The sequence below is a fragment of the Microtus pennsylvanicus genome, chromosome 1 (genome assembly GCF_037038515.1).
Source record: "Microtus pennsylvanicus isolate mMicPen1 chromosome 1, mMicPen1.hap1, whole genome shotgun sequence".
Classification (NCBI taxonomy): domain Eukaryota; kingdom Metazoa; phylum Chordata; class Mammalia; order Rodentia; family Cricetidae; genus Microtus; species Microtus pennsylvanicus.
In genome coordinates, this window is record NC_134579.1 from 87,074,663 (window position 1) to 87,101,110 (window position 26,448).

The 26,448-nt window shown below is 44.2% G+C and overlaps 1 protein-coding gene across 1 annotated transcript in view; it reads left to right on the forward strand.

Moving 5' to 3' along the window:
• The first annotated feature begins 16,990 nt into the window (after window positions 1–16,990).
• Ubl3 (ubiquitin like 3) overlaps window positions 16,991–26,448 on the forward strand; it is a 41,042-nt gene continuing 31,584 nt past the window's right edge. Inside the window, exon 1 of the mRNA XM_075971900.1 lies at window positions 16,991–17,730. Within this exon, the coding sequence (XP_075828015.1) occupies window positions 17,704–17,730 (27 nt within the window). The 5' untranslated portion in view covers window positions 16,991–17,703. The remainder of the gene's footprint in view (window positions 17,731–26,448) is intronic.

Here is a 26,448-nt window from a genome sequence, read left to right on the forward strand (position 1 = left end):
TCAAAAATTTTAAAGAAAACACAATGTACATAATCCAGACTCTCTGTGAATTTTTCATTTTTACGCGGCTTATTTTTACTCTATCACTTTACTTTATTCTGTCTCTTTAAAGACTTTACTTTTACTTTTTTCTTTTTAAACCATTAACTTTATTCTCTATATTCTTTTTCTTCTCTCTCCCAAGCCAACGTACATTCATCCAACAGTGTGGCTCGTTTAGCGGTCTGAATCTGTCCTATTGTGAATCTGCAATTTTTTACTATCCAGGAGCACTTTTGATTTGCGCCTTTAAATCACTAGGCGCTTAAGAATCTAAGCTGTGACATTCCTAAGTTAACTTTTTGCTTTTTTGAGCATATATCTGTAGATCAGGCTGTCTTTGAACTCTCAGAGATCCGCCTGTCTCTGCCTCCCAGGCATTGGGATTAAAGGTGTTTGCTACTACACCTTGAACTCACAGAGATCTGTTTGTCTCTGCCTTCTAGGCACTGGGATTAAAGGCGTGTGCTACCACACCTTGAAGTCACAGAGGTCTATCTCCCTCTGCCTCCCAAGTGTTGGGATTAAAGGTGTGTACTAAGACACACAACAACTCTCTTCCTTTTTTTGTTTTTTGCTTTAAGAACTTTAACTTTCAGCTTGCATATATTTTTAACACACAGTAAACCATTTAGAAATTTTCTTTGTCTTTGAATCTCTCTTTACTGTATATCTCTCTGTTTTTTGACCACAAAAGCCTTTAATTTACCAAGCAATATCAGTAGGACTAAAGCCGTGGCTTTGACGGCTGGATCCTTAGCTTCCCAGCCTCATGGCGGATATACAGGCTGCAGCCATGTTTATAGCATTTCAAGGTCCCTGCCAGCCAGCAAGCTACAACAGACAACACTCAAAATCTCTCTCGGTAGCCGGCCCTCCTGCCTCAAACAGTCAGATTCCTGGCAGGATGGCCCAGAAAGCCGGCATTTTTAAACAGCGCAGCTTTTTTCCTGCTGCAGCTGAAAACCGAAAAGCATGCGTTCAGCTTTTCATCAACACCGTTTAAGTGGTTCGTGGCAGGACCTCTTAATGAGCTGCAGTCTTTGCAGCTGAAGCTGAGTCAGGAAGCCTCTCTTAGATGAGGCAGCTTGCTTGCCTCTAGCAAGCAAAGTAGACCAGAGAAATTGTCACAATCAAGAAAACATGCTTTACTCTTTCCCAAGCTTTCTCAGGCTTTCAGTGGACTCAGTTAGCCACACGTCTGGGCGTCATTTGTAGTAATAGGGGCGGCGGCGGGGTTGCGTCCCCAAACACCCCAGCCGCCTGCCCTGCCCGGCTAGCTCAGTCGGTAGAGCATGAGACTCTTAATCTCAGGGTCGTGGGTTCGAGCCCCACGTTGGGCGCCAAATGAAGGCGTAAGTCACAAACAATGCCACACCAATTTGGGTGATATTTATTTAAAGGGGAAAAACTTACAGATCACTGTCCCAGGCAACAGCCCTCTACGCGACCAGGAGTCTAGTCGCCGGAGGAGCAGGAAGTGAAGAGAGAGAGGAGAGGGAAGTGGCCGCTTTTTTAAAGGGAGAGAGACCACGCCCCAAGGGGCTGGTATCTCAGTGGCGATAGGTTGGAGGAGTGGGAGGACCTCCCGCAACACACAAGCAGGTATAATTAGCATTTAATTTTTTTGGAAAAGAGGAACATCTCCAACAATAACAACAGAACCCTCCTCAAAGTATTTTTGGGTCCGCAAATTGGCCCCTTCCAAGAGAGCGACCTTATTTATAGTAGGTGAGTCCGTTAATTTAATTACTGTGTAGTGCAAGCCCAGTGAAACCACCACGTCGGGGGTAAAGCACAGCCCATCACCTTTCAATTGGCTCAGTGGGCTGTGCAGAAGGAATCCTGAGTGGGAGATATGACAGCATCTTCATTAGAACACTTTTAAATGGCAAACAATCTACTTACTCGTGTCCTTGGGTCTGGGCAAGAGAAGAAAGGGTAAAGAGTCACCGGGTCTGCTCAGTTAGAATGCCAGGAGAAGTGCCCAAACCTGCCATTGTTTTATCTTAAATGTTAGTGGTGTAATTCATTTTCAAATAAACAATAAACATTGATTACATTTTTTTATAAAACTTCCTCAAATGCAGAGCCACCTAAGATCATATTGATATAAAGACAGAAACACTTTTCTAGGAAAAAGACAAGTGGATTTGATGAATATATCATATCCTTAGAAGAGACCCAAAAGCCAGCATTTCACTATGTTAATGACTCAATTCTGGATCCTGGAACTTCTTGCCCATTTCATCTGTCTGTGGAAGAGAAACGCTTCCAGGCATGAGGGACCGAAAGGGAAGCCTTTGCTCTGGGGTTTTAACTCAGCTCTGCATTACTGAGTCAGTACAAATGGCCATATGGTGCTTCTAAAAAGATTTTCATTTTCCTTTCAAGACAGTGTCTCACTCTGTTCTAGACTGTCCCGTAGCACACCGCGTACTTCAGTCTGTCCTTGAACCCAAAGAGATCATCTTGCTTCAGCCTCCCCAGGGCCAGGATTACAGGCGTGTACCACATTCTGCTTGAATGGTATTTCTCCTAACTGTGCCCTTCTCCACTATTCTCAAAGAGAAACAGACCTGAACTCTGGGATCTGGAGGGGAGCTGCTTGAGTCTCTAGCCGTCATTTCCGATAGACACATGCACATGTTAGAACAACATGTTACCTGAGGAGACACAACACACTGTGTTCACTCACCCTAGACACGGAACCCACAACAGATCAAAATATGGATACCACCGAGTCAAACTGGGTAAACCAATGAGTTTTATTGAGCTACTTAAGGGTATAGACATGACTCAAAGATGGCTGCATCACCAAAGCCCACCTGAGCACAGGTGACAGCCACAAAGCTGGGAGCCTGAAGCATACTGCACAGCCTGCAGGCAGATCAACCAGCTGGAGACTGTCCTTTTCAAGTGACTCTGGCCTAAACCTCTTCCAGGGGAATTCAATGTCTCTGGCTTTGGTGGTCACATAAAAATGTACACAAACCCGCCTGTATATACAATTGAACTTAAAAACAACAGAGAAACACCCAGCCACAGTGCTACCATCTCTTCCACGAGCACCCCACTGAAGTACACTGCTCTTTGTACTTTAATGTCACTTGGTGTACAATTGGGGTCAGGCAGGTGACAAAAGAGAAAACAACATAGAAAGGAACGTTTGGAGAAAAATCTACCAAGTCCCTGCAGAACTTTGAAACAGCCAGGCTGTGCCTCCTCCAGGGGCAGAGGTCAACTTTGATCTTCAGTCACAAACAGCAACCTCCCACCCACACCCCATTCCAAGCCCATCCCCACCCTTGCACCTCCACAACCTTATCCTCCACCCCACCCCCTCCCCACTTCTGTTTTTCCTGCTTCCGAGACAATGCAACGAATGTGATGAAGGAATGCTTTCTTAACGGGAAAACGGGAAAACGACAGGAGACTCTCAGATGGGGGAAATAAAAAAGAAAAAACAAAGGACACACACACACAAACAAAAAAAAAAAACAAAACAAACTCAACCAATTTTTTTTAACACTTTCTTATCTTGTCTGTTTAACAATCCAATTTGCAGCGTCTTCTTAACAGTTAGCATTCTTTAAATCTTGACAGCAAAGTTGAGCTTTTAGATTCTTTCACATGGTTACCTTATAGGCTAGGATCTAAATATGAGGGAGAGCAGTCAGTTTTTTTCTTTCTGAGACTGGCCAATTTTGTTTATTGTCACATCTTTTTTTTTTAAAGAGATTTATATATTTTATTTTAATGAGTGTTTCATCTGCATTTACACGTTTATCCCAGAAGAAGGCATCAGAACCCATACAGATGGTTGTGAGTCACCATGTGGTTGGTGGGAATTGAACTCAGGACCTCTGGAAGAGGAGCCTGTGCTCTTAACCACTGAGCTATCTCTCCAGCCTCTATTATTACACCTTCTAAGCCCATCCATTTTGCCGCAAAGTTTCTGATTTGAGTTTGGAAGCACTGAGGAACTGGCTGTTTTTTACTCTGTTATAATTCTAAAATGTGTCATTGTTGCTGAATCAATGTTCTTTCAGATTAAAAACAAACTGCATAATAGCCTTCATCGGATCACGGGGGCGGGGGGGGGGCTGCTATCATAGATGTGAACCACAGGCAGATCACCAAGCTGGCCAGGGACATCCAAGCCTGGGCAGGACCAGCGACGAGTACAGTGTTTGCAATGGGCTGTGGAGTTTGCAGATGTGAAAGGTCGAAAGCTATTGGAGTCAGATCGACAGAAAGGAGGCAGCCCTGAATTGGGACTGGGGTCCTTCATATAGATCATTTGGCCCACAGGATGATGGATATCTGTCAGATAATATACTTGTATTCTGTGCAATATGTGTATTTATATGTAGGCTCAAGAAAATCTATAATAATGCCATAGCTATGTACATATATATTTTAATCAGATTCACCTCCCCATTGCCCTCTCTTGTCTCCTTCCCACTCCCACTGGACCTCTTCTTCCCAATGTGTCTTCTACTCTCGAGTATGTATATGTGTGTGTATCTGTATGTGCATGTGTGCATCTGTATTTGTGTGTATGTGTTTGTGTCTGTACATATGTGTGTATGTGTGTGTATGTGTCTCTGTTTTTTGGGGTTTTTTTGAGACAGGGTTTCTCTGTGTAGCTTTGGGGCCTGCCTTGGCACTCATTCTTAGACCAGGCTGGCCTCAAACTCAGAGATCCACCTGCCTCTGCCTCCCAAATGCTGGGATTAAAGGCATGTGCCACCACCATCCAGCTATGTGTGTATATGTGTGACTGTGTGTGTGTTCACATATGTGTATATGTGTGTGTCTATGTGTGTGTGTCTATATGTATGTCTCTCTCTCTCTGTGTGTGTGTGTGTGTGTCCTACTGAGGTTAATCAGGGTTTCTTGTGTGAACATAGGTGAAGAGTTCTTTATTGCAACTAACCAGCAACTACACCACTGAAGAAAAAGACTTCGCTTTCTCTGGCAACCATTAACTTCCACTAGCTCCCCTGGAAGGTCAGGCCTTGGGGCTATGAATATTTCTCCCATCTCTGATGGACTAGAGATGGGTCCAAGCTTCAAAAGCAATAATTTAATATCAGAAAGACAGGAAGGAAGGGTTGGGGGGGGGGTGTGTCTGTGCATCTGTCTGTGTGGGGGGCTCAGTTATTATATTCTTGCCTTGCAACCAGGAGGATCTGAGTTCAAACCTCAGAACCCATATTAAAGGTTAGTGCTATGGCCAATACTTGCAATCCCAGCATTGCAAGGAAGAGATATGGGGATCCTGTGACTCATTGATCAGCAAGCATAGCCTACCTATTGAGAGAGAGAGAGAGAGAGAGAGAGAGAGAGAGAGAGAGAGAGAGAGAGAGAGAGAGAGAGACTATGCCTTAAAACAGCAAAACCAAAAACTTTAAAGTAGATGTTGTTCCTGGGAAACCACACCCAGGACTGTGACTTCCATACACATGTGCACACACATTTATTACACATATATACACCCGAACATGTACACACATACACACACACAAATCAAAAAAGGAAAAATCTTCTTTTTAAATAAAGAGAAACTGTGTAAATTGAAAATGTTTTCTATGTGAAAACTGCATTGCCTTATTTTCAACATTTTGCCACAGATTAGTGACCATTCTGTCTGGTACCTGGGACCTCTGACACCCAGACTTAACTAAATGATATGAGCCTGGGCACACAGGAGCACATTATAGGTGGAGATCAACCTCAGGGAAAATGGTGGGAAAAGAAATTAAGGATGAAAAGATGGGTCTGAAATGCAATTGGCCAGCATCGGATATATCAAGAGATAGACTGGGTAGGATGGATGTGGGTGCTGGAGTTGAGCCATGGGAAAATGCTAAGGAAACAGAAGTTGAACGACAATGTGGAGAGGGAGGCTTAGGACAAATGTGGGCTGCTTTGCTTTGCAATGCGTTGGCTTTGGGATTCCAGCCAGACAAACTCATAAAAGGTCTAGTAGGAAGCCAGGGTGTCTGGCTGAAGCCCAAGGGTCTAGGCTTTGCCTGAGTAGTGAAATCAGACAGTGTCGATGAGATATTGGCAGCTTGTGGAATGGAAGATGTTCAGACTGGCAAAAAGAGGAGAAAAGAAGGGAGGGAGGAAGGGAGGGATGGAATGGGAAGAGCCGACAATTAGCCACATGGATGGAGAACATTCACATCCAAGGGTCAAGTACAGTTATAGACATTAATGAAAGTGGAGAAGGGAGGAAGAGGTGGTCTAAAAAACAAGAAAAGGGGGCCCTCATTTAAACCCCGTGTCACTCTTAAAAGGATAACCATCATGGTGATTTAACATTTATCTCTCCTGCACTGTACTGAATGCCTTCCAACCCACTTCTTTTGGCCCTCACGGCAGCCCTATAAAACAAAGTCAGTTGATGGCCATATTTTACAGCCTAGACGCTCACATTTCACCTAGATTCAGTAAATGTGTCCATGGGACCAGTGAGTGGCAAAGCTGGAATCCATTCTGACTCCAGAGCTCATTCACAGGTGAGGGAGCGGCCCATGATGTCAAGAACTCGGGGCAGTGATCCAAGGGTGACAAAACAGGAAAGACGTCCTTGGTATTTGGCAGTTGAGCATCTTAGCTCATGAGGTAAAGTGAAGTGTGCAGGATGTGAGAAGTTAGATGCTCCTTGACATTTGGGGCTCCTGAGTAGAGTCCCAAAGCATGGCTTTGACCTTGGCTGCTACACTGTTCCCGGGGACACCATGCATGTGGGTGTCAGGGTGACCCCTCCTCTATGCCACCATGCAGGAGCTATGAGTCCCAGAAGAATGCAATGTGTTTCATCATGAGTAGTTATAGAATCACCGTGGATGCCCAAACCCTCAGATGCTCATGCACCCCTATAAAATCTCACAGTATTGTCTAGCAAGCTACACAATCTTCTCATGTACTTTAAGTCACATGTCATATATATGTAAGACCTCACATGGTAGAGATACTGCCCAAGTAGATGTTCTGTGGTATTTAGGGAATCAGACAAGGGGGCGGGGAAGTGTGCACCTATTCAGTGCAAATGCAACTCTGATTCCTTTTTCAAATATTTTTCAATAAATAGTTGGGTTAAACTCTCTCTCCCTTTTTTAAAAAGCCCTCTCAGGTTTTTAAGTGGATCTAGTCCATCACGTTGGGCGCCACTCTGTTGTAATAAGAGCGGCAGAGCTGCGTCCCCAGCACCCGGCCACCCGCATGGCTAGCTTATGTCCTGAAATAATTACGTGGAAACTGTATTCTTTTAAACATTGTTTGGCCCATTAGTTTTAACCTCTTATTGGCTAACTCTTACATATTGATCTAACCCATTTTTAATATTCTGTGTAGCACCACTAGCTGGCTTACCAGGAAAGATCTTAACCTGCGTCTGTCTGGAGTGGGAGAATCATGGCGACTGCCTGACTCAGCTTTTTTCTCCCAGCATTCTGTTCTGTTTACTCCGCCTATCTAATTTTCTGTCCTATCAAAGGCCAAGCAGTTTTTTTTTATTAATTAAACAATGAAACAACAGATAGAAAGATGACCCTCCTCCATCATTGGGTAGCTCCATGAATGTGAAAGCCTGGGATATTGAGGGTGGCTGATTGAGATTCTTGATGTTAAGGATAGGAACAAGAGGGGAGGAGACTGGAGGAGAGCATCCAGAAGTAAGTTAGTCTGTTTTTTCTGTTTGTATTTTTTTTAAAGACAATTGCAACGTGTTTCCATTCTAAGGAGGAGTCCCCTAGTTTGTGTGGGGTTGAGCCAGCTTGCCCACTTTGCTGGCATATTTATCAATCGTGTTCCCTATTCCTCTACCATTTCCTTGGATGAATTATGCATTCTACAGTCAACTCTCAGTGGAAGAGCCAGGAGAGAAAGAAAGCAGGCAGTTGTAAGAGAGAGGAAGGCTGGTTTGTTGGGAAAAGTTTCTGAGACAGAGCGGTTCTCTAAAGCGGGTAGAGGGGAAGGTTCCCTATGAACTACAACATGTAAGGGTGGACGCCAATGGCCAAGCACATGCTCCGAATCCCTACAGTCCCTGACTTGATGCTGTCCTCTGTGAAGTGGGCATCTATTGGGCTTTCAGTTTGAATGTACGTTCCCAGCCTTGTTTGCTTACTGTTTTAGCCCTGAGCTAATCTTCTCATAATACATTCCTATTGATCTTTACAAGGGAAGGCAGACAGCGTGGGTAGAACTATACTGGACTTGAAGGAGTGGGTAAAAACAGTGTGAGGGGCTGGCTCGGCTGAGGTCTTAGCACATGTAAAAAGAAGCAGCTTGCTTCATTAAGACGATTCTAACAGAAACTTATTGAATGCTTATGACAAGCTAGAAAGTGTCCTGAGCTTTAAATCTGAATGATTTTCAAAAATATCTTTATTTTATGTATATATGTGTATACTATGTGCATGCAGTGTCCACTGAGGCCAGGAGAGGATGTCAGATCTCTTGAAGTTGGTGTTCAGGTGGTCTTGAGCCACCATGTGGGTGCTGATCCTTTGAAAAAGCAATCAGACCCTTAGCCTCTGAGCCATCTCTCTAGACTCAAACTTGTATGTTTTGAAGAAATGATCTATTTTAATATTTTTTTTAAATCATTGATTGATGAGGAAAACAAGTAAATTACCTGATGGAGGAGTTAATTTCATTGGTTAATAAAGAAACTGCCTTAGCCCATTTGATAGGCCAGCCCTTAGGTGGGTGGAGTAGACAGAACAGAATGCTGGGAAGAAGGGAAGTGAGCCCGACGCCATGCCTCTCCTCTCTGGGGCAGATGCAATGAAGCTCTGGCCCAAGATGGACGTAGACTAGAATCCTTCCCAGTAAGCCACACAGATTATTAGAAATGGGTTAGTCAAGATGTGAGAGTTAGCCAGTAAGAGGCTAGAGCTAATGGGCCAGGCAGTGTTTAAAAGAATACAATTTGTGTGTTGTTATTTCGGGTAAAGCTAGCCGGCGGCCCGCAGCTCCTTCTACAGTTACCCAGCTCCACATCTAGTAAATGTCAATCATGTTTTGAAAAACAGGCATACACTCTTAGGATATTCTCTCTCTCTCTCTCTCTCTCTCTCTCTCTCTCTCTCTCTCTCTCTCTCTCTCTCTCTCTCTCTGTCTCCTTTAAGTTCATTTCAGGTCCTTTCTTCTCTGTGGCATCAAGTCAAAGGTTGACATCCTGATCAATTAATCATCACTGAATATTTCAGAAAAGATGAGCCTGTAATCTGATAGGCAGGTTCCCGGCAGCCAGCCTAGAGGGTGATCAGCTCTTTGTATCATTGCCCCTGTGATCTGGTGAGGATAGGTTCTGAGCTGGCGTTTCTGTCAGTGAGCTGAAGAAGGGTCATGCTAACTGGATTATTCAGTCTAGGAAGCATGGTCATGAAATCCACACATACACGTGGGCCCTTGCCCAACACGGCCTGACTGGGGAACTGAGTCAGCGGCAACAAAGAGGCCACTCTTTGACTGTAGCCATCTTCCAACTGTCATGACCTCTTGCCAATGGAAAACCTTCAAGAGTAAGCTGGGTTTGGAGAAATGTACCACAATTCTCAGTGCAGCTCTTCGAAATGTCAATATAATTTCAGTAGCTTCATTTACTTATGTATTTATTGGAGCTCAAGCTGGCCTCAAACTTGCTACCCTCCTATCTTAGCTTCTCAGGCACTGGGGTTATGGAAACTTAGAACTCGGTGTCCCCCTTGGTGACTGCAGAAGAAAAAAATTGAATGGGCAGAATAACGATGGATAATAATTCTATCAACAAAAACATAGAAATAAAACACAAAACTACATACCATGGCCGGGATAGAGTTTATTGGGGCCCAAGAGAAACACAATTCCAACCTTAGTCTTAAGGAGAATTTGTTTGCCTAGACCGAGGGGAGTATATTGCTTACACAGAGTCTGAAAATGTCTTGAGAATTTTACGACTTTGGGCATTAACATGCTTTCATAAAATAGCCTTATAATTGTGGGATGATTGCTTATGACAGTGTAAACCATGAATAATGACCATCGTGTCTTATGGTACTAATTTGGTAGTAAATTCTATACTTGGGGACATATTTGTCATGATTTTTTATAAAGCTATGTAATAACTCAACAAATCCAAAGCGCCAAAGGAGTTCCTCTATCTCTGCTTCTCGGGACATCTTAGAGGCAACACATTCTCAGGTGCCTTAAAAGTCACCAAGAAAATGTGACTGCTTCTCAAGAGGTCGTCATTTCCTCATCTGTTTTAAAAAAAGAGGTGGAGATGATGTCACTGCTAAGCTTCCTTCCCCAGCAGGCACTGCTGTTCTGGTGACCCCTACCGTGTAGACAAAGGTGGGGTCATGTCAGGAAGAAACACATTGCGGGACATTGGAATAGGACAAAACACAAGCAACCCTCTTCTAGTGTCTATGGGTTCTTGGACCACTCAGTTTAAACCATTATGTGTTTGTAAAGGTACCTGTGGCCATAGCTCATCGGTCCAAGGAGAATCAAGTCCCACCACTCTTTGCTCTTCCCTCCTCCGTATCTAACAAGACATTGACCTCTCCCTGACACCAGCCAAGTCCCTGTCCCCACTGTCCTTTACTGAGATCCAGTAGGAGATACAGACCAGGTGAAAATTTGAGCACAATGTCATGAGGTCATGGACGCCGCCATAGGAGTAAGCAGTGGCACTTGGAAGGGTAAGGGAAACAAGGCCAAGCACCCTTGAGGTGCGTGACATTCAGGCACGAGGAGGATGAGTGAACAGATGGCTGGCCAGAAGAGAAAGCCTGTGCCAAGTCTCAAGGGGTCCTGCAAGCGGTGCAAGCAGGGTAAGTGGCCATTAGGAGTTGGGGTTTACACTGGGGTTAGGAAAGGCTAGAGGGAGGAGGCAATCACAAGGGACAGTGATTCAAATGAGCTGCTTGGAGGTCACTCTCTGAGAGGAATGGGGGCATCAAAAGGTTTTGAGTGAGGTGGGGACTGTCCTGCTAAGCTGGGTGCTCATAGGAACATGGAGAGAGGCTTCCAAACTCATGGAATCTTTTGTCTCTACGTCTCAGGTCATTGCATAAGCATGAGATGGCTTTACACTTAAATATTTAGAGTGACTCTAGGCTGGCTTGACTCAGTGAGGAAACTTACGTTAACTGGAAAATCTTGGTCTGTGCTAGGTTCTGGGCTCCTGTAGACTGGATCGTGTTGAGCACAATCAGATAGAGGTGGCCCAGGCCATATTCCAAGCCCAGATCTTCCCAACCTCGTGATACGTGGTATGTCCACTGGGTCCCCTCACTCCCAGGCACTGTGGAAGCCTGTCTCTGAATCTTGGGGGGCTTGTCTTATTGTCTGAACCTTTTGTAAAAGGCAGCGAACAGCATCTACAAAAAGAAATACCTCGCAGGAAAACATGGTTCATTTGCCCCTTAATTTTACGCTTGTTTTATTTGTATGTGCAAGCACATGTATGTGGATGCCACAGGAGTTTTCTTTAACCACTCTCCACCTTTTTAAATGTGTGTGTGTGTGAGTGTATATGCGTGTTTTGTGTCTGTATGTGCGTGATGTGGAAGTATAAGAGTGTGGGTGTGAGTACCCATGTGTGACTCAAGAGTTTATGTTCACTCATGTGATATGAAGAGTGTATGTATATGCGCATATGCATGCTTTGTGTGCATGTGTCTGTGTGCACGTGTGATGTACGAGTGTGTGAGTATATATGCATATTCTTGTGTGATGTACGAGTGTGTGAGTATATATGCATATTCTTGTGTGATGTACGAGTGTGTGAGTATATATGCATATTCTTGTGTGATGTACGAGTGTGTGAGTATATATGCATATTCTTGTGTGATGTACGAGTGTGTGAGTATATATGCATATTCTTGTGTGATGTACGAGTGTGTGAGTATATATGCATATTCTTGTGTGAGTATATATGCATATTCTTGTGTGATGTACGAGTGTGTGAGTATATATGCATATTCTTGTGTGATGTACGAGTGTGTGAGTATATATGCATATTCTTGTGTGATGTACGAGTGTGTGAGTATATATGCATATTCTTGTGTGATGTACGAGTGTGTGAGTATATATGCATATTCTTGTGTGATGTACGAGTGTGTGAGTATATATGCATATTCTTGTGTGATGTACGAGTGTGTGAGTATATATGCATATTCTTGTGTGATGTACGAGTGTGTGAGTATATATGCATATTCTTGTGTGATGTACGAGTGTGTGAGTATATATGCATATTTTTGTGCTGTTGGCTCCTGAATGCGCTGGCCTGTGTGTGGTCATCAGATCTTTTCTAGCCAGTGTTCATCTTTCCACCTTGTTGACCGTTCTGGGGGTCAAATGACCCTTTCACATGGGTCACCTAAGGGCAGTGGGAAACACAGATATTTACATTATGGTTCATAATGGTAGCAAAATTACAGTGATGAAGTAGCAAGGAAAACAATTTTATGGTTGGGGGACATCACAACATGAGAAACTGGATTAAAGGGTCGCAGCATTAGAAGGTTGAGAATTACTATTTTAGATGGTCTCTTCCAGCTTATATAACTCAGGCTAGCTGATGACTAGTGAGCTTCCAAGCTCCCACTGAGTCTCCTACAGACCCTTAAGTGACTATATATGACTTTTCCACGGGTTCTGAGAATCTGAACTCGGGCTCCTGGGCTTTGTGGGCTTTTCCGTACTGAGCAATCTCCTTACCCTCTCTCCTCTTTAGGTTTTGAGATAGACTCTCCGAGTCCAGAAATCACCCTTTGGCTACAGTGGCTGGCTAGAGGGTCTGTCTTTCTTCCTCCCCTGCCCCAGGGTTCTGTGAGCACTGGGCTGCTTTATGTGAGTGCAGGTGGTCTAACCCAGGTCCCACGGATGCTTTCCTGACTGAACTGTCTCCCCAGCCTAAGTTAAGTCATTCTATAGATCCAGGTGGATATCTGGGTCTGGTGGGCATGACCGGAAAGGTTCCAGGCCTTTGTGTCTTAGAACAAGAAAGCGACCAGGGAGATAAACTGATGGTCACACAAGCTGGGACAGACTGTTAGGATCGTAGCAGAGGATGGAGCAGGCCGGAGCGGAGCCGCTTAGAAGCACAGCAGCTGCACTGGACAGTGGGTTAGAGCTCCCATGTCACATAGCAGAGGCTTTGGGGCACAGCACAAGCTTTTCCGTGAACGCTCCGTTCGCCGAGCTCAGCATATTGCTTCACGCCTGGCGTGTCTGCTCAATGATCTCAAATCTCCACCCAGGCACGTGAGCCACAGGTCACCTTCAGACACTCTGCAGTGTCTCTGAGTGGCTCCTGCCATTTCTAGGCTGCCCTGGCTGGCAGGTTTTTCTCCTATGCTAATTTTGCAGCCTACTTGTGAGGCCTTCCGGACTTCATTCTCCACCCTCCTCTCCGGCCTCACTTTCATCCGGGTTCCTTGGGAAGACAAAGAGTGGCTTTGGGATGAGACTTGCTTTGGACCCTTTACATGGCAGCTGGGGCTGACTTTGTGGAAATGGTTTTATTGAGATATGACTTATGTAGTCGTATCAATAGTGAGAGGGTCGGTCCATAGATAAGCACACAATACAATATAGCTTATCCATAACAATGAGGGGAAACTTTTCACAGACTACAACATGGATGAACCTGGACGATACTATGCATAAGGAAAGAGGTCATTCACAAAAACGCTCTTTCCCTTCACAGGAGGTACTGAAATAGAGTTGAAAACCATCGTCTAAAGAGAAAGCAGGGAGCGGGGTAGGGAGTTATTGACTACTGAGTATAGAGATGAAGAGGAAAGAGTAGAGGGGCGGCGGGGATGAGTCCTCCACAATGAATGGACGTAATGTCACAGAGCTGCACGACTAAGGCGGTGATGGGGGTCAGGTGTGTTTATGTGTATATTGCTATGGAAAACTAACTTCGGCTGGGCAGTGGTGGCGCTTGTCTTTAATCCCAGCACTTGTGAGGCAGAGGCAGGCGGATCTCTGTGAGTTCGAGGCCAGCCTGGTCTACAAGAGCAAGTTCCAGGACAGCCAGACTGTTACACATCGAAATTCTGTCTTAAAACAAAACAAAACAAAACAACCAAGAAAAACTAACTTCAAAGCCAACGTAGTCTACAGAGCAAGTTCTAGGACAGCCAGGGCTACACCAAGACCTTGTTTCAATCAAACAAAAAATAAAACGAAACAAAAACCTTCTAGGGCAAGAGAGATGTCTCCATGGTTAACACTGGCTGCTCTTGCAAAGAACCCAGACCCAGGTCCCAGCACCTACATAAGGTGGATCACAGTTGCCTATAACTCCATTTTCAGAGGGTCTGATGCCCTTAAACAGCCTCCAAGGACAGCCATAAGTACGCGCGCGCGCACGCACACACACACATACACACACGCAAATAAAATTTAAAAGCTTTTAAAAAGAACTTCTAAACCAATTCAGTAGGTTCTAGAATGTTCACAGTTTTGCAAATTTTTGTTTTGTTTTGTTTGAGACAAGGTCTTGTTGTGTAACCCTGATTGTCCTGTTATTAATATGTAGCCCAGTCTGGCCTCAAAGGGCCTCAAACTCAAGGCAATCCTCTGGCCTTGGCCTCTGAAGTGCTGGGATTACAGGCTGTTATCACCGCACCCAGCTGTGGTCATTGCCTTCACCTCATTTTCTGACATTTTCTTCATCCCCGTACCCCTCCAGAAAAGCCTTTCATCTCCACAGACTCGAGGGTGCTATTTTTGACAGACCACAGTGTCATCACAGATTCTTAGGAGAGCCCTTGGAGATGAGGCTCCCCGGCAGAGGCTCGGAAACTCAGAGCCAATCAGCAAAGGCCACACAACTCGTTTGTGGCAGAGTTAGCTCCTTGATTTCTTGTGAGGTTAGATTTCCATGTCAAAAATGCTGTGTCATTCACTTCCTCCCGAGTGATGCTGACAATAGAGTCTCACGCAGACCATGTTACCCTTCCCTGCTGTGGACGGTCAGGCTCCTCTCCGCAGGTTCTCCCTTTGCTCTCTAGAGCCTGGGTGCCAACAGTAAAGACAGCACAGTCTTTCATGCCTTAATTATGTCCGAGAAAGGTTTCTATAAGTTTCGCTGGTAACACTATTTGAGTAATCAGAAATTCAACCAGGCTCAGTGAGTTCACTTTGGAAAGATGTGGCCTTATACAGAAGGGGCAGGGGCACATAGGATGTCTATAGCAGAAATGCTGGTCTTGGGCTCGAAGTAGGGGTCATTCTATTCCTGGCACTGGGGCTGGTGGAGGGCTTTGCTTTGTTCGGCCTCCTTCTGCCTCTTGCCTTTCAATAGCGCTTAGGTCTGACAGACCCATGCTCGGGGAAACTACGGGGGGGGGGGGAATAGGTGTGAAATGGGAAATTAACTTTGGCGAGGGTTTTCAAATGGTGGAGAAGGGTCCTATGGTTATTAACCACAGAGAAAGAGAGACCATATTAACAGAGACTGTGGCAAGTCACGGAACCCATGGGTGCTCAAAGAGCGAGAGTATGGAAGCCTCAGTGGGTCTGTATTTCTGTGATTCAGGCCTCTAGGAGTGCATGAAATGTCTTCAGCGTGGCCACTCAAAGGGACAGGTAGGTACTCTTGTGTCCTGTTGAGTTCCCATCCGATGAGGAAAAACCTGACTGAGGAGATGGTTATGGGGATGACACAGACTCCTAGACAAAGAGCTCCCTGAGGATAGGGACCACATAGCTCATGGTTGAGCTCTCAATGGCCGAGGAGTACCTGCGGAGAGAGAGAATGAGTACCAACAGTCCGCGTCAGAAGATGTGCTGTTATTTACAAAATGACGTCTGTGCCGTGCATGAAGTCATCTTCAACGGCACTCAGACTTGAGCCCTGGAAGGTAGGCAAGGCTGCTTCACAGGTGAGGTCACACGGCTGGAGGTGGGAGAGGAGGTATCATGTTGAGACTGCCCTTCCAAAAGGCCTGAGATATGAATAAGAATCAACTGCTTACCTGTGGTTTCTCTATCCTAATCCTATATCCGTGGTAGACATGTTTTTTTGCCTAAATCTCCCAACACCAGCATTATATCATGCTGTTTTAAACTCATAAGACAATTACATCACTGGGTTAAACAGGGGTTAGGCTGGCAAGTGGGTGAATCCACATGTAGACTTTGCTACAGATCGCGCATGGTAGCATTATTGTGCCCAATACAGTTTCTGGTCATTTCGATTAGATTGTAGCTTTATGGCCCTGGGTCTTCAGGAAATGTGTTCAAACATTGCCTCTGCTTCATGAGAGCCTTGTTTCTGTTGAACTTTCATGGCCTGATTGGAAATCGATGATTTCTTCAGATCTTCAAACTGTCATGTTGAGGAGACCTAAAGATTCACTCACTCAATAAAATGGTTTGAGACTGCAGGATGTGGAGAACTTTCAAGAATTAAAATGCATGCTCCTGCACCAAGGAGTGTCCTATTTTAACTGTGTCTACGTCGTGCGCGAGGGATTCTCTCCGTGCAAGTTGTTTTCCTCCAACAAGCCCCATGATCATAGCATTTCAGGACATTGGTAGGGCCTAACTCCTGGGCAGAGCTGCTAAGTTAAGGCGAAACAAGGGAGCTATCCTATCCTAGCAACTGTTGCTATGCGGGGGCGTGGCGTCGATGAGAGCGAGGACGCCCTTTGCGGGCCCCTTCCCCTCACCTGCACGAACTACATTTCCCATGATGCTCGGAGAGGGCTCCGTTGTGACGAAGGAAATGAGAGCGGACGGGGGAGGGGGGCCGGGGAGGGGGCGCTATTCCCAAGTTGGTTCTTGGGCTCGGGCCGCCGACACCGCCGCCATGTTGGGCTGAGGCGATGACAGGAGGAGGCCGGGGCGTGTGGGATTGAGAAGTGGAGGAGGAGGCGGAGAGTCAGGGCTCTGAGAGGGAGCTGTTCCCTAGCTGAGGGAGGAGCCCCCGGAAGACGCCGCGGAAGGCAGCAGAGCGGAGGCGGCCAGAGCCCGGACGCGATGCAGCCCCAGCCGCGCGGCTGCGCTAAGGCGCCCGCGGCCTGAGCCCCCCGGCGCTGCGCTCGGCTCGGCCCGGTTCGGCTCGGCACTGCTCGGCTGCCGGCGAAGTCGATGCCCTTGAGCGCGGCTGCGCGCGGCCCGGTTGTGCGGCCCCGCGGCGTGCGCTGAGCCTCTCGGCGGCCCCGGCCGCCCTCAGCCCGGCGCTCGATGTGTAGCCACATAGTTATCTGTACACTTCGTCGCCGGGCTTTAATGAGGACCTGAGTCGCGAGCGCGTGTGAATCACCGCCTGGGCCGGGGAAGGAGGACGGCGCATTTAACCCCCTCCCACCCCGCTCCATGTCCGTGTGTCACTCGGCTCGGTCCACCTGGCGCGGCGGGTCCCGGCGCTGCCACTGCTGCTGACGATCGACTCCCCTCGCTCCTCTCGCCCCAGAACCTCTTGGACTCCCACGGAACTTCTACTTTTTTGTTGTTTTTGTTTTCCCCTCCTTTTTGGAAAAGCTCAGCGACAGACCGATCAGAACTGTGAAGGCTTTTGATTTCCCGTAGCTCCAGCACTTCTGCTCTTGTTTTTTGTTTGTTTGGTGTTTTTTTTTTGTTTGTTTTTTGTTTTCTGCGTAAACCTCTGGGCCACTCTCAAAAGGCAAGATGTCCAGTCATGTCCCGGCGGATATGGTAAGTGAACGATAAGTTCTGACGTTCGGATTGCATTGTGGTTTCGAATCTGATTTAATCCGAAAACGACACCGGCGTCGGGGCGAAGTTCCTGGGGCCGGGGGTGGGGGCATTACAGCACTGGTGGCAAAGCCACCTCGCTTGGCTTGGAGAAGTTGGCACTTCTGGCCTCCCTCCCCCTCCTTTTTTATTTTTTATTTATTATTATTTTTAGGAAACATTGGGTTTTGGTGTGGTTTTGCTTTTTTTTTTTTTAACCACGGGGAGTTAGAAAACAATCATGGCTCGGTTGTTTTCTAAGTCGCCGGAGGCAGGGAAATGCAGCTAGAAGCGAAGGAAATTCCTCTCCGGTTGCTAGAAGGCTCTTTAGGCTTGGATTTAAACGTCTCGGGGAAACGTCAGGGCCAGTGTGGGCAGAGCCGGGGACGGGCGCCGTGCTGGATGCCTAGGGCAGGAAGAGGCGATCTCGCTCAGTGACAGACAAAATCATTCGGGCAGTAGGCGCACACCTGCTACGTTTCAGGGACCGAGGAGCACCTCTTTGGAAAAGTCTTGCTGGGAGCCCTTAGAAAGCTCTGGCTGAATAGCTCTGGCGACCCGAGCTATTTAGGACGTTTTTCGAGTTCAGGCTGATCGCATAAAGGACCCCTTTTTATATAGATATCCCAAGGTTTCTTGGTTAACAGAGATTTAGCAGGGTTACATTTTAGGTTTTTGTTTGTTTGTTTGTTTAAGCCAATGAAACAGCTTATGGAGCCTGGATCACTGGGCGTCGAGAACTGGAAACAAAAAGTGCTCTTGTTTATTGAGCCTTTTCCCTTCGGTTTCTAAAGGTTAGGGTTGTGTGTTGACCGACAGTTACTTTGTAGCCCTACAGTGCTGAGGGGTGGGTTTGTGGGAGTGTGAAATGACACTTTGCAGTCCCCAGGGCATTTAACCGGGAGGTGAATAATCCTGTTCAAGAAAGAATTGAAGTTAATGTAATCATGCCCACTTATGTCAAGTTGACATTTAAATGTATGTGTATTACAGTGTAAAACCAAAATTGAACTTTGCTAATGATTACATTTTTAAAATGTCAAATATTTCTATGGGGGTGGGGAGACCTCTTTTACACGTCTTTAAAAGAAAAGTGACCCTAAACTGTATTTTGACCTTGGCTTAAAGACATTTTGTTTGTTTGATTTTCCACTTAATACCCTATTCAAATGCAAAGGAACCACTGGGTCTGTCTCCTGGGCGGCCTCACAGCACACAGCCTTCGCTTCCGGAGTCTTTAAACTCCCGGCTCCGTCCTTTTAGCTGTTCTTCCTTCTTGACGTGACGTGCACGGAGGGAATGGTCTCTTGCCTGCTAGAGTGGCTGTCACAGTTCCCTTTACACTGTTCTCAAAGTTGCCTGGAGAGGTCTCTGCACCGAACTGCAAATGCTATTTCCCCTGTTTGATGAGTGATCTGTGGGCTCATAGCCTCCGGCAAAGATTTGCTCTTTGTAAAGCCTCCATTTTACATCATCAACACAGTGCAGGCTACACCCACCTGAGTGCCTTTTATTCTGTCAGAGAAGTTGTAATGAAATAGATTTGTGTCATTAAAGCAGTGCCACTACTTTCTTTAGGCCCAGTGACTTTTTTTTTTTTAAAGCGGGGCGTACAACATCTGGCACACATTGAGGTGATTTGGGGCAATGCTTTCTTTGAAGGTTGGAAGCTGTGTTGGGACTGGGGGACTGAAGTAGGGGCACGGTTTTATTAATAGCTGCAATTACAAACTGTAACTACTTGTCTGTTCGAGATTGTGTGTTAAGGCCCTGATGACTCAGTGGTGCTTTGAGATCCCTGATTAAAGGTGATATGCAAGGGCAAAGCAGTATTATGTAATAAACATAGCATGCCTGATGATGCTCTTCAGAGGTAGCCTGACGCTGTGCAGACTTTCAGGCTCTAAGTGGGTTTTGTGTCTCCTGTTCATCTTGCTGGAGGATACGATTGTTTGTGAAGACCTTTTAAACCTCCATCTTACATTACTTCAATTTTACTTTTTCCTCAGAAGTGTCTTTGATTGAAAGTTCCTAGCCTCCCCAACTGTATGTATGTATGTATGTATGTGATATTAAATACTGGCTTGAAGTTGTTGATTTAGTGTTTCACAGTTAAACTCCCCATGCCAATAACTGACAGTTTGAGTTTGCATTAGTGACTTAAAGTGAGGACAGTTTACCACTTTTCAATTTGAAAGCCATCTCTTTACTCCCACAGATATTCCCACAAAGTAACATTTCCTTGCAAACCTACTCTAAATTGATTAGGATAGGAGCTGTCACAGACCTCTGAACTTGAACTTGCAAGTGCAGCATCGCCTTTCTGTTAGGTGCTGTAATGTGAACCTTTCAAGTGTTGACAGCTCCTCCGTGCTACGGAGAAACAAATGTTCTTCTGTTCCTTTACATCTTAATGGTGCTGTCAGCCCTAGGAACATCCTGGCCAGGAGGTGGGGTGGAGCTCTAATGTTAGAACCCCTGCTCTGTTTCATTTGCGGTAATTCCTTCCAGACAGATGATAATTACTAAATCAATTGACATTTGGGTAAAGTCTTCTTATGGCTATGGCTATCATTGTGACTCATTTTGCAACCCATATATTAATACCAGTTCAGATTTTGTAAATAGAATTGTCATTCAAAATTTGCTTTTAAATATTAAGTATGTTTTTGTTTTACTGTAGGAACATTTTTATAATCCAAATTTAGAAGGATAAAGTGCCTTTATCCTTAATACATTTGTTGCACCTTCCATAAAATAATTTGCGAGAAATCACCATTCTGCAGTACACACACACATACTGCGTGTGCACACATGCACGTTCTAGAAACATGAGTGTATTTACAGGAAATGCTGTTTTTTCTTGTCAATAATGATAAGAGTTGGAAGTATATTTACTAATATCTTAGTGTAGCAACCTCTCTGGGAAAAAAGCTGAAAATATCGGAGCAGAATTTCATTAGACTGCATCTTACTTAAATGGTAATTTCCCTTATGTTTTTAAAAACTGAGTTCAGTTTGTGGTCTTCCTTGAGCGTTAGCCATTATTTATGTTTATGTAGTGGCGTGAGCTGCCCCACAAAAAGACATTTACTGTGAAGAGAGGAATGGGGAGAGGATCAGGTGAAGGTGATGACCTCACTTTGGACTGGGAAATGTCTCAGCACGTGTGCACATGTATGTAAAAATGTTTCTTCACTTGTAAGACTACTTAGGACTTTGAACTAGAATTATACTTTATTACTTTATGACATCTGTTACATCAAAAACTATCTGCAAACCATCAGTGAGCCGGGTGTGACAGGCACTACCCTTAGTGCAGTGGTCTGGAGGCGAGGCCAGGCAGATCCTATGAGTTCGAGGCCAGCCTGGTCTACATAGTGAATTCGAGGCCAGCCTGGTCTACATAGTGAGTTTTAGGTCAATGAGGGCTACATCGTGAGACCCTGTCTCAAAAACAGAAAGCAAAAGAAAGTATCTTCAGAAGAAATTGTATGAGGACAGTGATCTCAGACTGTATCTAACTGCTTGCTAGGTTGATGACAGTTATGATCAACAGACATGACAGTTTTGTCAGTACTTTTCATGTGTTTAATAGAATAATTTAATTGTAATGCTTGTTTTATTTCTTTTATTCACAAAAGAAATATTTTTGGAGCCCTCTAGTGGGCAGGAAATAACTAAAATAAGTTTTCTTTCAATGTGAACTTTGATCAGTTTCCTAGGTTAAAGTGAAATGACCTGTGAGGAGGAGCCATGCCTAGAACAAGATCCTGAGAACAGAACTGACTATGGGAAAAGTATCCGAGATAAAATACCAGACTCCCTCCTGCTTACAGTTCCTTTATTGTTTTCTTTCTCCTGCCACATAGAGTGTTTTTTTTTTTTTTTGATTGAAATTGAAATAAAGCGACTCAAGCCCAGGAGTCAAATGAGTACAGCTCACAAGTCCGCAGCGTGACTTGTTGATAGCGCAGCGAGCAGCATCTCTCTGTGGAGTGCTTCTCTCAGGGTTTATTTGACTGATTCCCAGCTTTTGAATTGAAATGGATTTTAGTTCATTCTAGATCCAAGTGGACTTTCCTTTCTCTAAATCATGTCTTTGGAGTTTGTGCTTTTACTTGGTCAGGTGTGGGGACAAGTGTCTTAGATTGTTATGTCTTCCTTGATTTCTAAATCAGATTGTTGTTTAAAACTTTCTGACTCACGGAGTGGTACATGAATTGCCTAGAGAAAAGGAAAAGCATTCTACACCCACTAGTAGATCAGAAGTTTATTCTGTCTGCTGTGACTAGCACTTTGAATGTGGAAAGCACACTGTTAAATATGAAAGCTTGGATGTCCTTACATTAGTGATAAACGGCGCTGGCTCTTCTAGTCTTCATAATGTGGAACACATGTGCTTTGGTTTTCAGGTTCCTTTTAAAGCGGGGAGAGTGTCTCCAGGCCTCCAGACAGGGTTTCTCTGTATCCTTTACTGTCCTGGAGCTCACTCTGTAGAACAGGGTGCCACCAAGTCACAGAAGCCTACCTCTGCCCCCGTAAGTGTTTGGATCAAATGTGTGTACCACTACCACTGGACTATCAAGTTCCTTTCTTTGGGAGAAGAAATTGAAGTGACCTCAATTCATAATAACACGGTCAGGCACCCTGGATTGGTCATTTTTTTCCCCCCACTTAATGAAGGTTGTGTTTTGAAACAGCCAGTGCGATCCTTTTGAGTTGCTGTTTGGATAAAATAGGATGTCATGTACTTTCGTCGTTTTGACTTGAGTCAAGTACTGGCTATGTTGTCCTGGCTGGCTTCACAGCAGTAATCCTCCTGCCTCAATCTTAGTGCTGTGATTATGATATGGGCCACAAGCTTGTCTAGCTGAGTTTTGATGGCTTACAGCCAACATTTGAATGCTGTCACTTGTGTTCCGAGTTTGCTGCAGACTCTGTAGTTGCAAACTTCTGTATGCAAATGTGGGGCCCTGAGCGTTCTGCCTGTTTTGGATCACTGCTTTATAAAGAGAAGTGAGGCAAATCAGTCAAGGTCTGAGAATAAAACGGCTAGAACTTGCTGTCCATCTGGATGTCTTCTGCCCCACAGTGTAGGTAAGCTTTCCGCCTTCCTTCCTCTCTGCTCTCTAGATTAACTGTGAATGGAGTTTGCTGAGGAAAGGAACTCTTGGATGAGGAGGCCAGTAGGCGCATTATGAAGTGCAGCTGCCCAGAGGGTTTTGTGATTGATCACTAGGGCATCTAGTTAACAGAACCTGCTGTTGACTTAGCGTTCTAATGACAGCAGAGCTTTACTCTCAAAGACTTTAAATCCAAAGTGAGAAAGTCTTACTGCTCTGAAGAATCCAGTGCTGTAGAGAGAACATTCCAAGAGCCCGTATGCTAAAAGGCCTTCTCTGCAAAGAACTCCAGTGAATTTTGACTCATTAGAAGCAAAAGGCAAAACTAGTTTGCAAAAATATAGGCCGTCAGGAAAAATGAAATTTTATTAACAATTGCATAAGGTAGCTGACTTCTAAGATAAAGCTGGTAATGGCATGGAGACTATGGTGACTTTATGAGCTAGTAAGTGCTCCTGATCTACGCCTCTTTGTGAGCTAGGGTTTTCATTTTGCCTTAGGACAGCTGAGTAAATATTGCCTTAGAATACTCTTTTTTTCATGCAGTCATATTTTATAAACATCATCTATACAAATAAGGATCGAACCACACTGTAATTTTAAGCTGATTCTAATAGATGTCAGTTTTTTAACTGATTGTATATTCGCAAACCTCACTTTGTTCCATTTCCTGTAGCTATAAGTCTAGAGAACACATGCATGCTGAGGAAGAGGAGGAGAATGGAAGGAGTGGGGAGAGGACCTAGTCCCTTTTTGAAGTTCCCACTTCTCCCAGTGCTCCATTAGGGAATGGAGTTCCTATCCTTGGCTCTTCAGGACCCATTCAGATCACAGCAGGAATTTAAACGCTGTGGGAAGCGGTACGGCTGTTCCTTAAACATGTCTCCTGTCTTGTGAGTAATCAATCCTTAAAGTTCTTAGGAATGTAGTTAATGTGCCAAAAGACATGCTAATCTATTGAGTTGTTGATGGAAAGGGTACCAATTTCATAATTAAAAAAAAAAATTTCTAGGCTTCCAGATGATTCTGGCCATTTCACTATGCCTTCTCCTCACTTCCCTTTGGTTTTTGTTTTAGACCAGATATCCAATGTGTCTGAATAGCCCAGACTCGATCCTCTTGGTTCAACCTCCTGAGTGCTGGTATTAAAGAGGCATTTGCCACCATGACTAGCTGCATTCTCTTTTTAAAAATACGTTATTTTCAGATTTATTTGTTTTATGTGTGTGTACATCACATGCATACCTGGTACTTGAGGTTACAAGAAGACATTGGATCTCCTGAAACTGGATGTACTGATAGTTATGAATCTGATAGCTGGGAACGGAACCTGGCAAAGTGCTCTTAACTGCTGAACCATCTCTTCAGCCTCACATTTGTTAGTGTGCTAACTTATCCATCACATCAAATGTTTACAACTTTGTTCATGGAAAAGGTTGATTATTAGTTTTAATGTCTTATGAAAAATCTTTGGGAGATCTAAGTGTCAAGGTTATATTTACCTCATAAGATGATCTGGGAAATGTTTCTGAATTTTTTTGGAAGAATTTGTAGGTATTGATTTTATTTCATCTGTAAATGTTCCAAGAAATTCAGCAGCAGGGCCATCTGGGGTTTTCTCTGGAGATTACTGGTACTGTTTCTTCAGCACATGCAGGACTCTTAATGTATCAGGTTTTGCTTTTTCAGGCAAAATTCACTTGAATTCCACCTCACCTTGAATTTTTTCAGTATTCTGGTCATTTTGATGACTCCTGTTCTTAAAAATCTATTTGTTTACTAGTAACTTGTGTTTCCTTATCTTGGTGATTTCAGGAAGTTAATTTAAAGTTCATTTTCTGCTAGTTTCTGTTTGATGTTTTCCCTTCTCCTTTAACAGAATTTACCTTGTTATTCTTAGTCATTCATCCATTACCAGCCAGTCCCATTTTAGTTCATACATTTGTTTATGTAGGAAATCTCCCTCTAAATAAAAATTTAGCTAGATCACACAAGTTCAGTCTCTATTCTTTTTATTATCCCTTAATCAAAGTGTATTTAAATTTCAAAAAATAATTCAGTATGCTTTAAGATTTCCACACTGGTGTTTCTGTTGACCTATGAGTTACCTAGAAATGTGTTGTATAGCATTTTAGCATTGGCGACTTTCTATCTATGTTTGGGTTTTGATGCCATGTTTAAAGCTGGTATTACCTGGCTGATATTTTGTCCTATGATTTCACAAAACGGTCATTTGTTGACGTCTACCTGCTTTGTAGTTTTTGGAACCTGGGTATGATGTACTATAAATATCAACTAAGTCAAATTTACTAATCATGCATAATCCATTTTATCTGTAAATATACAGATTTTTTTTTGCTTTGTGATTTTGGGGTTCACACTCTGTAGCTTGCTATTGACTCCCCCCTCAACATTCACTTGAAAGAAGTACGTTACAGTTTCCAGGTTTTACTGACTGTATGCTCTCTCAATCCTCCAACCTTGTCTTGTGTCTGTGAGACTGGATTATTGGCTGAGAATGCATTCATGGATGTTCCATTTTCCTGTTGGAGCAGTCTACTTACAGCCTTTGCCATCTTTCCACTTTCATCCTTGTCCTCTACAACTTTCTTTGGCCTTGAAATAAATCTGAGTATCATCACCAAAGTGCCTTCTCTGGGTTGGTTTTCCACTCCCACCGTCAGTCCTTCCTATTTCTTGCTTTTTTTTTTTTTTTAAAAAAAGCATAAAGTACTTACTCTACGTTCTCTAGTGTGTTTGTCATCAATCCTCTTACTGTCTTCACTGCTTGCTTCAAAGATGACCACGTTCTTTGCCTTGTGGGACTGGGCTAAAGTTACAGTCTTCAATCCTAGATAATTGAAGGACTTTACTACATCTTAGTCCAGTCTACTCCTCTTTAATTCTTTGCTTTATTTTAAACCCAAAGATGTTGTTGTTGAAATAATAGTAACAGTGGTAATAGCAGTGATGCTGTTGTTTAGAAAGTCAGTACTTAAATTATTCCAGCAATTATACTCTGGGATCTTCATTTTTTTTTTTTTTATGTTGCTACATTTGCACATGGGTGATTTTGCTTTCACTTAAAGAAGTCCTTTCAGGGTGGCTTGCATTATACAAGTCTCCTCTGTGTCTGGCAAACAGTGCATCTTCTTTCATCTTTAAATTTAGGCTCTGTAGCTTGAGTGCCCTCAGGGTAGTCCTAGTGCATGTGGCCTGCCTGTGCCTTCAAGTCAGCCTGTGCGCCTCTCATCCCTTTTGTGGCTAGTGTTTCTCTTTGCTGCCTTTGGGATTATTATTTGTCTTTTGTTTTCAGGCTTTATGATCTGTGTAGAGCTGTTTGTAGTAGTTATTTGGTGGTTTGTAGATACCTTCCTTGAGTTTGCCTTTGGCTTGCTACCTTTTGTCACTTGGAAATTTTCCTAGTGTGTGCTCTCCTTTAGTTTTTGAGACAGTCTTTTTGTGTAGCTTTAGGTAGACTTAAATCCTTGAGCCTCCTGTCTCAGCTGAGTGCAACGTTTATAGGTGTGCCTACGTTAAGTAATATTAAGTA